Raw genomic sequence first — 15,080 nt, forward strand, 5'->3', positions numbered from 1 at the left:
TTCAATAAAGCACACTACATAGTTCTATAGGACTCCTCCTTGGTAGATCCGTATATCGAGATACACAAGAACCTCCTCTGATTTGAGTTCTCAAGGAAGTCTGAAGCATAGATTACGTGTCAGCACATGGAAACTTTCAGCGACTAGTTGCGAAAAGAATGTCAGGGTGATGAGAATATTGATGAGGAGCTGTATTTGTTGGCTAGGCAGCCATCGTGGCATATCCTCACATACAAAGGGTACGAGATAAATGGGAATACATTTTACATAGTAGCATAAGATAAAAGGAGCACCAACCAGAACAGTGATGTCCGCATAGATGCCACCGACCCTAGTGGGAACAAGCAAACATACTATGGCTGCATAGAGGTGATATGGGAACTAGACTATGCATCTCATTTTAAGGTACCTTTGTTCAAGTGCCAGTGGGTAAAGATGACTAGAGGCGGCGTAGCAGTCGACAACCAGTATGGAATGACAATAGTGGACCTCAACAATATTGGGTACAAAGGCGAACCGTTTGTCCTTGTGAAGGATGTGACTCAGGTGTTCTATGTCAAGGACATGTCTACAAAACCGAAGAGAGGGAAAAACGACAACCACCCAATCAATGATGAGTCAAAGCGTCACATAGTTCTTTCAGGAAAAAGAAACATCGTCGGAATCGAAGACAAGTCAGACATGTCAGAAGATTATGAAAAGGATGACCGAATTTCACCCTTCATAGTGAACAAAGACCCTAGCATCTAGCTAAACAATGAGGACACTCCATGGTTACGGTGTGATCATAACCAAGGGATATACGTCAAGAAGTTCATTATTGTGCCGCTTGATATATATTGATGTTCAATAGTGTGTATTAGAGATATTATGTAATAATTGTGAATTTATGTTTGATGTTGAATTATGTCACGTTGAAATGATGTGAAAACAAATTTATGTTTGATGGTGGGATTATGTCACGTTCAAATGATGTGAAAACAAATTTCCAGTCGAAACACAAGAGTTTTTCTGAATTTAATTAAACACTATATTTTTGCATTATCAAAATAGTAATTTAAACACTATATTGTGTTTTAAAACTTGTTAAAAAAATTAAAACTTTAGGTCACATAATTTTCCTGTGTTCAATAAAGCAAAATAGAATCTATATTTTTTAAAATATTTTTATGTCTTTTATTTATTTTTCTGTGCAATTAACTATCCTTTTATCATTTGTGTAAAAAAAATTTATTAAAATCCTAATGAATTGGCGGGCAGCGAAACTGTAGTTTGGCTGCCCGCCAAAAACCTTTAGTCCCGGGTGCCACCACCAGCGCCACCACCAGCCGGGACTTAGTCCCGGGCGTTAACAGGGCCCAGGACTAAAGGGCCTTTAGTCCCGGCTAGTGGTGGCGCCCGGGACTAAAGGTTCTCTCCCTTATATAGCCTCTGCGCCCGGCTCGGCCCCTCTTCTTCCTCCTCCCCACTACCAAGCCAAGCCCTAACAGACCCGCCGGCGCTCGTCCGATCCGCCGCCGACGCCGCACCTCGCGAGCGCCCGCACACACACCGACGCCCCACATCGCCCCGACGTCGCACGCCCTGACTAAGCGCGCTCACCGACGCGCCGCCCCCCCCCCCGACCACCCCGGCTCGATGCCCCGACGCCCCACCGCCCCGACGCTCGGCCCCGACGCCACACTATGGCCCGACCCGATGCCACGCCACCCCTGACACCGCGCCACGCCCCTGACGCACGCCGCCCCTAACGCTCGACGCCACGCCGCCCCTGGCGCCCGACGTCACGCAGCCACTGACGCCGCGCGCGTAGCCCTGACGACTCCACCCCGGCCTGGCCGGCCACGACGCTCGCGCCGCCACCGACGCCACCTGGCCCAGCCACCGGCACTGCCCTCATCATCACCGCCTCCGGATGCCCATCACCGCCGACCCCTACGTACGTCGATATGTGTTTGTATGTGATATATGCAGAGGAACGCCTCGTTGTGTTGTATACGGAGCAACGCCGTCGTTGTGTTGTATGCGGAGCAACGCCGCTTTGTTGTGTTGTATGCAGAGCAACGCCGCCTCATTGTGTTGTATGCGGAGCAACGTCGCCTCATTGTGTTGTATGCGGAGCAACGTCGCCCCGTTGTTGTATAAGCGGAGCAACGCCGCCCCGTTGTTGTATATGCGGAGCAACGCCGCCCCGTTGTTGTATACCCTAGCGAGAACGATGATTCGCCCTAGCGAGAACGACGATTCACCCTAGCAAGAATGATGATTCGCCCTAGCGAGAACGATGAATTCGCCCTAGCAAGAACGACAAATTCGCCCTGTCGTTCTCGCTAGGGCGAATTCGTCATTTATATGACTTGTTTACATATATGACTTGTTGACATATATGATTGTTTACATATATGAATTGTTTATATATATGACTTGTTTATATGACTTGTTTATATATGTGACTTAGATTTATTTTGTATATGACTTATTGTACATATATGACTTGTTTACATATATGACTTGTTTATATATATATGACTTAGATAAATTTGTATATGACTTATTGTATATATATGACTTGTTTATATATGTGACTTAAATTTTGTTAAATTTGTTAGATATGGCTGCCTCGAGAGACAACATGGAGGAAGAAATGATGAATATTATTGCCAATGCTGGTGAGCAGGATGTTGATGACAGAAGTCAATACCTAGCTCTTGAAAATGAGCAAGAAAATGTTTTGCAAGAAAATACAGGCGAGGTACATATACTAAATATATATTATATGTGAATATTGTATATATTTCTGTGTACAAAAGATATTTATTTATTATTATTTTTATATGTAGCCCTCTGGATCGGCGACCACAATGGCGAAGAGCAAAAATGTTTGAGGACCGAAGAAACCACTGGAGGGCTGGTACATAATATCGGAATTCAACATCGAGACAGGCGAACCACTTGGTCCACATAAAAGGAAATTCATGGAACACTATGGGTACCTTGTAAGGGACAGAATTCCGATCAGTATCCGTGAATGAAAGAAAAAGATCAACGAGCCTGATGTTAGTTTTGTCTTTGATGTTGACAAGAATTTGCTCTGGAATGATATCCTTGCCCATTTCACGTTGCAAGCGGATGATTATGATGATATCAACGATGATAAATTGAAGGAGCTAGTTCGATCGTGGGCTATGAAGAAGATGGCCACATAATTCCAGACTTGGAAGAAACACCTATACAACACATACATCAAGAAGAACGAAACGCCGAATTTCAATACTCTTACGGGCCCGATCTCGAAACAGAGGCCCTATTGGAATGGTTTTGTAGAGTACAAGACATCAGCAGAGGGTGAGGCACGGGTGAGAAGGAACCAAGAGAATGCCTGAAAAAAGGTATACCACCATGACATGGGATCAGGTGGCTACGATACTGCCATTCCGAAGTGGCAAAAAATGGAAGCGGACATTATTGCCAAGGGGATCGAACTAGAATCAGCCAAGTGGCCCCCACGCTCGAAGAATTGGTTTTTCAATCATGGGGGAAGACTCGACCCATAGACCGGTCTGGCAGTGTAAGGACAAAAACTCGAAACAGCAGCACGCCGATTGGCTTTTGCTATAGAAGCTAAAGAGATTGGTGTGTTCAAGCCCAATAGAGAGAAGGATGAGCTGACGTATGCCATCGGGACTGCTGAACACACTGGCCGAGCCAGAGGCTTAGGACGCAACACTCCATGGGTTCATGGTTTCCCTAATGACAGGGAAACCTACTGAAGCCACCAGAGAAGCAAGGAGGAGCAAGCAGCGCGGGTGATAATGTTGGAGGAAATGGTGCTTGAAGCAAAGGAGCGAGAAAAAGCAATGGAAGCAAGAATGTAGGAAGAAATCAGAAAGCAAGTGGAGATAGCAATGAGTGCCCAGAGGCAGGCATCAGAGCTAGGAATGAATGTTAATATTAGCCCCTTGGTCAGTTGAAAAGTAGCTACGTTTCCACTGAGCTGCCAAAGCAAGATGACACAGCGCTGCGCTTCCTCATGGATGATGTCACTACTCCAATGACATCAATTGAGCTACATGTTCCAAGGGGGAATGACACAATCAAGGTCGTTGTCAGTGTTTTTACTCCTCTAGACCCTACCAAGACACCAAAAATCCATGGGGCACCAATACAACCTGGATATGCTAGGGTCGCAGTGGATAAAGTGAGCAAAGGTTATGAGGATCTAGCTCTTGACATTCCTGGAGGTGATGGAGAGAAGACTCTAAGAGAAGCAGAGAAGGCATATATACTATGGCGCAAGCACTACATCATTATCCCTGGGGCGTATGCTCCACTGCCAGCAGACATTAGGTGCAGATAAAAGTTAACAAAACAATTTTTTGATAATTTTCTATGGGCATGACTAATAATAAGCATTTACTTATATCTCATTATTTTTTGTACTCACAAAGCAGGGCCTCCGCCAACCAAAGTCCAGTTGTTGCTTCTCCCGACCATCATAGTGCTCAGGGCAATGATGACGCCTTCGAAGGCACTGCTGCATCCCCACCATCTCCAACTTCTCCGCCGCCTCCAAGGAAGTCCACAACTCCTCCGCCGAGGTCTCCATCCAATGCCTCCGCCATCTCCAAAGTCTACACTGCCTCCAAGGCGGTCTCCAACGCCTCCCCCGCCTCCAAGGAAGCCAGCCCCTAAGAGGTCCGCCCCGCAAACAAAGCCGTTGCCCTACCCACCGGTAAAGAAGCAGAAAGCAAATACTCATCCAGTTATTCCCCAAAAACTATCTTATGAGAAAAGTGAACAGGAATTAAAGGATGTAGTACAAAAAGAAGTGACAGATTTCTTTGAAGGTGCAAAATAGGCACGACAAGCAAGGGAGAACCCGGAGCCATCATACTTCTTCCTACCTCCAGATCAGCTAAGAAAGAAGTTGGAACAAAAAAACGGGATTCTCTTAAGAGCGCCGCGAAACAACCGATATCGAACTATGACCGCTCTCTCATCAAGTCATATGAGGCGGCGCAAAAAAAGAAGAGAGTAGGGAAATGTGTTGCACAACTCGGACAACAATCGCAACAATCAATCCCCCCTTGTCGTTCCTAACAAATATGGTTCAAACTTAAACTTAGTGGAGGAGGTAGGCGGCTATGAGTCGTTTTTTTTGGTTTTATGAGGACACTGGTTTAAACCTTGCCTAAGTGCTCGCTGAAGGACCATCTGCTCTGGAAGTGGATCCTTACAAGAAATTTGTACCAGGCCAGAGTCTATACAACCTAGAGAAATTAGGTGAACTGGGTACGCAAATATACCTGCTAAACGGGTGGTACATATCGGCGTCTGATGTGGGACAAATCTATCTTTCTGTCAGAATTAGAAACCACCATTACTTCCGTGACAATGACATTATCTATGTCGAGTTTTCAGAATTACACCAACTATGCCACCTGGACTCTCTCAACAAAAGTCTCATTAGCTACTATTGTCTGTAAGTGTGATTATTTTCTACTATATTCACAATTTCTTTATTATATATTCACAATATATATATTCACAATTTTTATGTATGCAGATATGAGATGACAGAACTTAGAAAGAGAAAGGATAATGATGTTGGGTTCGTTGATCCGTATGTCGTATACAAACACCCTAACCCCCGAAGGATTATAAGCCTCAACCTGAGAGAAATCTCATGAATTTCTTAGTGAACCAACACGACAAGAAGGAGATACTCTTCCCCTACAACTTCAAGTGAGTGTTATTATAAGTAATTAATGTCGATCATATATATGGGACATCAATATTTCCTTACTAGCTAGTTACCTCACACACACACACACACACACACACATATATATATATATATATATATATATATATATATATATATATATATATATATATATATATATATATGTGTGTGTGTGTGTGTGTGTGTGTGTGTGTGTTTATGCAGCAATCACTAGATATTGATGGTCATCGATATGGCCAATAGTAGATTGAAAATCTTAGACTCGTTGGAAAACCGCAAACGGAGTATCAAGACATGATAGATATTATACAAGGGTAATTAATTTAGTTTTTCTATAACAACATATATATATATATATATATATATAATGGCGCCGATCTCTCAACAATTATTAAAGGTTAAATTATTTTTTTATTTTATTGGGAGCAGGGTTTGGAAAAGGTTAATTGAGGAACAAAAAATAAAACATTGCAAAGCGCCACTGGGTGTAATCGCACACAAAGTAAGTACTATAACTACACATTTATATTCAATTAACACCATATAATGATTTCAATTCACCCTAATTGATTTTTTTGTCGTAAAAGTGGGTTCTAAGGCAGGAGCAGGGTAACAACTACTGTGGATACTATGTTTGCGAGTTCATCATGGCATGCTCAAAGAGAACTCCTGAAGAGCAACTCAAAGTACATATATAAATACTTTTTCCTTTATATTATTTCGATCGTATATTTACAATTTCTTTATTGCTCTCATTTGTATTATAAGTAATTACATGAGCAATACACATACATACATATATATATATATATATATATATATATATATATATATATATATATTAATACTTTTTTCCTTTAACTTTTATTGAAGACTGAATGGTTGAGGGAAAGAGTCATACGACTTGACCAACTTAAAGCAATTCGAGAGACTATAGCAAGATTTCTAAATGACCAGGTCATCAACCCCAACGGCGAGTTCTACAACGACCCGAACGAAACATGGATGCCAAATCTGAGGAGTGAATTGCTAAGGACATAAACAATTTATATATCAAACCTTTGTAATATATATATATATATATATATATATATATATATATATATGCACATATTATATGTACATAAAATAACGTGTGTATATATATAATCATCATATATATATGCATGTACGCGTATTCGTTTGTTATTTATGTACAAAGTTCGAACGAAAACTTACACGTGCGAAGTATACATATATATTACTATTAGCAGCGTATTCGAAAATGTATTTTAATATCAAAACTAATCATTAAATGAAAAAAGAAACCAAAAATAGAAACCAGAAAAAGGAAAAAAAAGAGGGACATTTAGTCCCGGTTGGTGTTTGCAACCGGGACTAAAGGTCCTGCCCCGTGGTGGTCCCTGGCCAGGCCTGGAGGCTCCCTTTACTCCCGGTTGGTGTTTTCAACCGGGACTAAAGGTCTCCCTTTAGTCCCGGGCGTCAAACCAGGACTAAAGAAGGGTACTTTAGTCCTGGATTGGTGCTCCCGGTTGGGAAACCGGGACTAAAGGGGTTTCCCAACCAGGAGCAAAAAGCCTTGCTACACCAGTGTTAGTGATAGCAGTCAAGTTCTACCACAGATTGGATCGATGCTTACAATTCCAAACAGGCTTGCAACCTGTTCGAATATCGTAGTTTTGGAAACCATAGTATATATCATGAAACAACAACTTTCAAACCTAGACATGGTAAACGTGGTTACTAGGGAAGAGGCAATGCTAGTACTCTTTTTACTTTTTATAGGAGGTCATGCCTCAAATAAATCTGGACCATTGATTTTCTAGAATTTTTGAATTAATTAATTATTTATCCTATAAGAAAAGAAAAAAAGAAATACTTGTTCGTGCAATTACCATGACGCGAGACAAAAGAAGTATTATTCAATTCCCTCAGCACGCGAGACAAAGTGAGCATACAGTCCCTTGTTCGTGCGATTGCCATGCCAAAAAAAAAAAAACTTGTTTGGGAAACAAATCACGTGGATTAACATGCATAAAAATTATCAGCAGTTTATGCTAATCAAATCATGTCATGTCTAAAGTTGCAAAATAAAAAGATCTACCACATTTATACGTCACACATGCATCAATTAGATCTAGAAAAAAGATTTTTATGCCTAAAACTTTCCTTATTTATCATATTTTAAAAAACTATAAAAACAAAAAATATATAGTTCACCACTATTACCTCCTAGTATAAATAATGGGGATCATCTAGTTAAATGAATGATTTACAGTTATTTGGGAGTATCATAGCGAAACCTATTAGAAAATTAGTTTTACAATGTACCTAGTTTCTACCAAAATGACTGTAACCTTTTTTTTTGAAAGGGGAGAGCTTAATTATATTAAAACATCGTGATTACAAACTGGAGCTAAAGCCGCCGACACGCAGGTCGGGGTGCCATTAGCAATAAAAACATCACAAAAGCTCTCTCCTACCAAACTGACACAGCACATGAGCAGCCTCGTTTGCGCTCTGGTGGCATTTGGAAACTCTGAATTCCTGGAAACACTTAAGACCTCCTTCGCTTCTTCGATAATGTGGCATATTACAGAAAGATTTCTACACGAGTCCTTCAAATAGCATACCGTGGCAAAATAGTCTGATTCTAGCTAGAGTCACCCTTTCCAGGAGGCGAGGGGATGTTTTAGCCCCACCCAAGCAGTAAGACATTCTGCTTCTTCAGCTAACCTGCATCGCTGATCGCTTGACTATCCAGAGAATAAAACCTCACCCACATGGTTCCTTGCAATGAAACCCAACCCTGCATGACCAGAGTTGGGATCAAAACCTGCATCCACATTTAGTTTTATCCGGTCGGGGGGGGGGGGGGGAGTAGGCGGCCAAGGCACTTTTTCTAAACTTTAAAATTTGTCGCAAATCAAACATCTCTTGGATTTTCAAAACTAAAACATTCCACAAATCCACTGTATTCTTCTAAAACTTAAAAGTACTTTATTCAAACAAGGCCTTTGTTACGTTTCAAAGGCTTCTGCAGTTCTGAGCGAGGAATGGTGAAATCCATGGGAGCCTTTGGGCTTACAAGTAGGGATGAAAACGGTACGGATATTTTCCGACCGTATTCGTAACCGAATCCGTTTAGAGGGGTTGAGATCTATCCGTATCCGAGTCCGGATATCCAACATCCGATATCGTATCCGTATCCGTATCCAAATACTCAAATCGCATATTTATGATGTCGATATCCAATCGTATCCTATCCGATGTAGTTGACACTATCCGTATTCGAATCCGAATCCATACAAAAATATGAAAACAAATGTAATATCTGTGATATCCGTCCGTATCCGATCCGTTTTCATCCCTACTTACAAGCCATGGTAGTGGGCCTCTGGATGCCCATATCATATACGCCCAGCCCAACCGTAGTCCACCTTGCCGGGGGCCTCTGGATGCCCATATCATATACGCCCAGCCCAACCGTAGTCCACCTTGCCGGGCCTTCAGAAATCTCCTTTTCGAAATCCAACCGTTAGGAATCGGGAGTCGGGACAGAGAGCTAGCTAACTGTTGCTGCCTTGCTACCCCTGCATATCCTCCTTCCTCCCCTGCAGGCTGCAGCCCTGCTGCCTGCCAAGAACGCAGCACTCGCAAAAAGAGAAGAACATCACCTGTCGATCGAACAAACTCTGAGGTTCGCCTTCGCCGCCACCGATTTGCGAAATCTTCTTTTTCTCCCTAGTAGGTTCGAAACATCAACTGTGTCCAATGCATTTTCGTCTGTTCATCGCTGTCCAATGCATTTTCGATTAATCTTGTGGTGTGTTGATCTTTTCGTCCGTCAGGTCCTTTGATCGTCGATGGCGATTCTCCCCATCAAGCCACTGGACGGCGCCGACGGCTACCTGCGGTGGAAGGAGTCGGTGCTCCTGCGCCTCCACAGCGTCGGCGTCGCCCACGTGCTCTCCGACGAGCCGCCCGCTCCGGCACTGGCCGAAGCTGGTTCGTCGTCGGCGGCGGCGGCGGCCAAGAAGTGGGCGCGCGACGACGCGGTGTGCCGTGGCCACATCCTCTACAAGCTCTCCGACCGCATCTTCCCGGACTACGTGCGGCACGGCACCGGCAGGGCGGTGTGGCAGGCCGTGGACGCGTCGTTTGTCCTGTACCCGAGGCAGTACGAGAGGTTCCTCCACTCCACCGCTTCCGGTTCCAGGAGAAGGGAGAGCGCCGCCTCGTTCCTGGAGCAGCTCGCGCACGCGGAGGCTCTGGTCGCCACAATGGACCCTCCGCCCTCCGACTATGCAATGGCTAGCAGGATCTGCGGCAAGCTCCCGGCGGACATGGCCACACGGATCAGGTGTGGCCAGATGAGCATGGGCAGGAGGATCTGGAAATCTGCTCTGCTCAGGGAGGAGACGCGCATTCAGTTGGACGACCAAAAGGAACGCCTGGGTCAGGCTGAGGCGACTTGCGTGGAGCAGCAGGAGCTCGATAGGAAGACGACTGGGCATCGCCATCGTCGCCGTTAAGGTAAACGATTAGGTTCTGTTACTACTTGCCATCTTCACGGAGTCTTGGTGACTTGGTGGAATTACCAATGAGGCAATGACATTCTGCTGTGGAAGATGGAGATGGGAGTTGTACGAACTGTATCATGGAAACTGTCCTCTATGTTGCTGCAGATTAGTACTGCTTCTGGTAGCTGTGCTTTTTTGCTGTTTGTAACTGATATGCTAGAAGATGGGCTCAATCATCAGACGATCGAGTACCATTGCATTGCGTTTGGTGAATTTGTAACAAAGTAATGCTACATCTTTCCCTGCCCAAGTGCCCGTTGCCTTTCTTTGCTGTCTCATCCAACCAGTCTGAATCCCTCTCCTATGCACAGAGGATGCTTGCGGAATTATATATATTAGATTTGAGATTAGAGATTGACTGTGTTCAGAACCTTGTCACATAGTATCACTTGAAGAAGATATACAGGTTTTAGTTTGTTACGTATGGGGTGTATGTCTCTGTCTCCTGTGGTTTTTGTTTTCCAACTGACTAGATCGCTCTTTAACCGGTCGGTATGTTCCACACCTGAGTAGCAGTCCGATGTAAATTTTCCCCACATCTTCAGAAAAAAAAAAACAGTTTGCCACAAAATCATCCAGGTTTATGGAGAGCAAGTTACCAGAAAATCACATCAGAGAGTAACTTTGCAGTTTCTCAACACAAGAGAGCTAACGGTTTACATTACAGCCCGCATGACATTCTGTGAACCACAACCAATGGTTCAGGAAGTTGAAGGCGCTTATTTTTGCTTTCTTTATTTACATCCTTCTGCTCCTTACTGTGCAGTTTGTGTGGTACAACAACTGAGGCCAGACGCGCCTTCAAACGGTTCCTTTTTTCAGAACAGAGCAATCCCGCCTACCTTCCCTGCCGCCAATAAGAACTGCAGTTCAGACTTCGGAGCACCAAGAACATCAACCGTCCGTCGATCGGCAACACCCGAGGCACTTTTGATCAATGGCGATGCTCATCGAACCTCTCGACGGCCCCGACGGCTACCTACGGTGGAAGGAGTCGGTGCTCCTGCGCCTCCACACCCTCGGCGTCGCCCACGTGCTCTCGGACGACCCTCCGGCTCCGGCTCCGGCTCTGCCCGCCGGCGACGTCGCCTCTCGGGCAACGGCCAAGAAGTGGGCGCGCGACGACGCGGTGTGCCGCGGCCACATCCTCGCGGCGCTCTCGGACCGCCTCCTCCCCGACTACGCCCGGCACGGCACCGGCAGGGCGGTGTGGCAGGCCGTGGCGCGCACCTACGACCTGGGCGTCGCCACACCCTCGGTCTCGTGGCAGAGGTTCCTGGACTTCCACTTCGACGACGACGAGGACGCGTCGCTCCTGGAGCAGATCGCCCACGCGGAGGCTCTGGCCGCCGCCGCCGCAGACCACCCCCGGTGGTTCGCATGCTGTGCCAGAAGCTTCCGGAGGACGTGGGGTTCCGCGCCATGGTGGGCTCCGTCCCTGGTCGAGAAACCATGGACGCCGTCTGGGCTGTCTCTCGGGCTAAGGAGGAGTCTCGCATTCTCAAGGACCTCCAGCGAAGGCGGCAACGGTGCAAGAGGATCAAGAGGGTCAGGTCGACTGGTGGAACTGCAGAGAATCACCGGAACATGGCCAAGAACCGCATGACTTGATCATGCCACGGTAATGGCAGCAACTGCGCTTGATGTTCAAAGGAACGAAGGTGTGATCCGATGTTTGTATCGTGTCTAATTAATTATTAGCTGTTACTAGTTCTTAGGCTTAATTCAGTTCTATGCTTGCTTTTGCTTTGCATATATGTTGTCGGTACTTCTGAGTTCTCCAAGGATATCATGTTCATGTCCATGTTTGTATGTTGTCGGTGCTTCAAGGATGATCTTATGTTTCGATGGAAGCTGTAACTTCTTAGAGATTGTTTATCCTAAGTATAGTTTAGGTGATTAAGGTATATAGGAGGTGTGCTTTGATAAGCTTTGTAAGTTGTTACTTTAGATAAGTTTATATATTTTATTAACTTAAAACTTTACGTGTTTATAAATCAATACTACTACATTGTAACTCTTCGATAAGAAAAATACCCGACATCTTTAGTGCCATGATATAGGTGATTGTTTATCCCATCTTAGTAACTAACGGGGTGTTTGGTTGGTAGAATGATGTGGTCCATCATTATCTCACTCTCTAGTTTTTTGTTTGGTTTGTGAAAAAGAATGGCTTGATCCCATTACTACCTCATTTATCACATGCTAATAATTAGTACTAGTACGAGGAACGGAGCCGTTCGTTCCAAAAAAAAAAAGTACGAAGAATGGAGTCATTCAACTATATTCAAGAAATGAACTCACGATGCATTACTCCATTTAGGATAAGTTGATTCCTCAAACCAAACACACGTATCCTACCATCTCTGGATGAAAGACAAGCACCTCGCTTATATGTGGTGTAACAAATTCAATATGTAACCCTGGCTCTGGGCACTCGTCTCTTTCCACTATCAACTCGACCAGGATCGTCGGTTAATATATCAAAGTAGAGACACTCCTTCCCCGATGATTACACCAAACAAATTAACTCATTATAGTATAGACTAGGTCCTTGAATGTATTTCTTAATAAATACAAAAGAAAAAAGTTTAGATAAAAGATACAATAAGTACTAGAATTTGAACTTAACATATGGTGGGCTACCGGGGTGGAGTTGGGCCTTCTAGTCCTCGTAATCTTGGACTGTACAAGGCATAAGTTTACAAGGATGCATTCAATGTTCTTGGGGCTAGACCAGGGCTGGGGCCGACATCCACCCCTACTAGAATCAGTAATAGAGAATACAACACTTCATAAGACGACGAATAGTTTGATCAAACTGCCAAATCTCGGAACTCTTCACTAGGAACCTCTCTACCTCTAGGTCGAGAACCCCTTGCTCCCTCCTTCTAGACGAACACCTTTTTCATTAATTGTTTGCTAGTGTTGAACAGGAATGCTGAAGAGGTCTTCTATGTTGGACCGGAACCGCCTAGAACTAATTGAAGCACCAACACCACCTCTCCAACATTAGATCCGTGACCTCACTTGAACCTCCATTATCCCTCGTGCATAGGAGGAGAAACTGCAAGCCTGACCCGATAGACACCCAAGGTTCATCGGTCTCCAAGGAACAAAGGGGTTGTTTGATTTCATTGTTGAGGCTTGCGTCACCTGCTGAGTAGAAGTTGGAGCGGAGTAGTTGTTCGGGTCTAGGACAGATTGCCTTGGTGTTAGGATAACTGAACTGGGGAAAGGAAAAGGAAGACAGACTTGGGAAGAAGAAGCAGAGCACGGGGTTGGGTTCAGATGAATGATTATAGTTTGGTTTGTTTGGTTCCATACATGTTGTTCATCTCTGTGAGCATAGGTTCCCATATATACATCCGGCTTATCGGTGGGCTGTCCCAGCAGCATAGCTGCTTCTAGTACCTAGGGATCAAGCCCATTGAGGCCCAGTAGTACGAGTACTTGGAAGCTTAACACGCTCACTCTTCCTCTGTGCTGTTGCCGAACGAGGTACCGCTGATGGGCCGTCTTCAGGCAATGCCGGTACAGTAGGTGTTGCCATGACACTCCCCCTCCCTTTAGGACCTGCTTGACCCCAAGAAGGAGCGTTGGGGAACCGTTGCTTGAGAGGCTCGAGATCTTCCCATGTAGCTAATGATGGATGAAGTCCAGACCATTTGATGAGGCCCTGTAGAACCACAGCAGAAGAATCGCTAGAAGAAACACGACGCTGAAGGACTTGTTCAGGAACCTGCAACCCAGTCAACAAAGATGGAAGTTCAGCCACTTGATGCTTAACAGGTAATGCTTGCTTCAATTGTGAGACATGGAACACTGGATGGATCTGTGAAGTTGGTGGAAGAAGGAGCCGGTATGCTACTGAACCAACTTGAGCGGCAATCTAGAAAGGACCAAAGAACTTGAACGACAGCTTTTGATTTGCACGAGGAGCCAAAGAAGACTGGACATACGGTTGCAACTTGAGATATACCCAATCACCAGTTTGAAAAGTTCTTTCCGATCTCTTTTTGTCAGCTTGGTCTTTCATACGACGCTGAGCACATAGCAGATGCTGCTTGATCAAGTTTTGCATGACCAGTTTGTCTTCCAGCCAGTCAGTGAGCTCAACAGATGGGCATGCATCAATAGCATCAATGCCAAAATATCGAGGAGAATAGCCATAGAGGACTTCAAATGGTGAACGATCCAGTGCCGAGTGCCAACTAGAGTTATACCAAAACTCAGCAAGATGAAGCCACTCAAACCATTTTACTGGAGTAGCTTGAACAAAGCAGCGAAGAAAAGTTTCCATACATTGATTCACGCGCTCTGTTTGGCCATCCGTTTGTGGATGGTATGCGGAGCTCATCTTCAGCTGGACATCAGCGAGCTTGAACAATTCTTGCCATAGAGTACTTAGAAATATTTTATCACGGTCTGAAATGATGGAAGATGGTAAACCGTGAAGGTGGTAGACTTGCTGCATAAAAATCTTAGCCACGCCTAGTGCTGTAAATGGATGCTTAAGGGCAAGAAAATGACTGAATTTGGAGAAGCGATCCACTACGACCAAGATACAATTGTACCCATGAGACTGCGGAAGGCCTTCAACAAAGTCCATGGAGATAGACTGCCATGCAGAGGACGGTACAGGGAGTGGTTGCAGCAGGGCTAGATAGCGAGACCGATCAGGCTTGGACTGCTGACAAGTAGGACAAGTGGTGACGAAGTGATGCACACCAGATTTCATTCCGGTCCAG

General features: G+C 44.8%; 1 protein-coding gene and 1 pseudogene across 2 annotated transcripts; both read left to right on the plus strand.

The window, feature by feature from the left end:
• Positions 1–9,377: 9,377 nt before the first annotated feature.
• On the plus strand, positions 9,378–10,403 carry LOC136499221 (uncharacterized). 2 transcript variants are annotated; one of them, XM_066494931.1, is made up of 2 exons: positions 9,378–9,446; positions 9,598–10,403. In XM_066494931.1, the coding sequence occupies exon 2, from the start codon at positions 9,613–9,615 to the stop codon at positions 10,279–10,281; it is 669 nt and encodes a 222-aa protein (XP_066351028.1). In that variant the 5' UTR covers positions 9,378–9,446; positions 9,598–9,612; the 3' UTR covers positions 10,282–10,403. The 2 variants fall into 2 exon arrangements, with proteins under 2 accessions (XP_066351028.1, XP_066351027.1); XM_066494930.1 differs by having other exon boundaries at positions 9,394–9,497.
• Positions 10,404–11,230: 827 nt separating this feature from the next.
• LOC136499877 (uncharacterized) lies at positions 11,231–11,940 on the plus strand (annotated as a pseudogene).
• The last annotated feature ends 3,140 nt before the right edge of the window (positions 11,941–15,080 follow it).

This window comes from Miscanthus floridulus, chromosome 13, assembly GCF_019320115.1.
Source record: "Miscanthus floridulus cultivar M001 chromosome 13, ASM1932011v1, whole genome shotgun sequence".
Taxonomy (NCBI): domain Eukaryota; kingdom Viridiplantae; phylum Streptophyta; class Magnoliopsida; order Poales; family Poaceae; genus Miscanthus; species Miscanthus floridulus.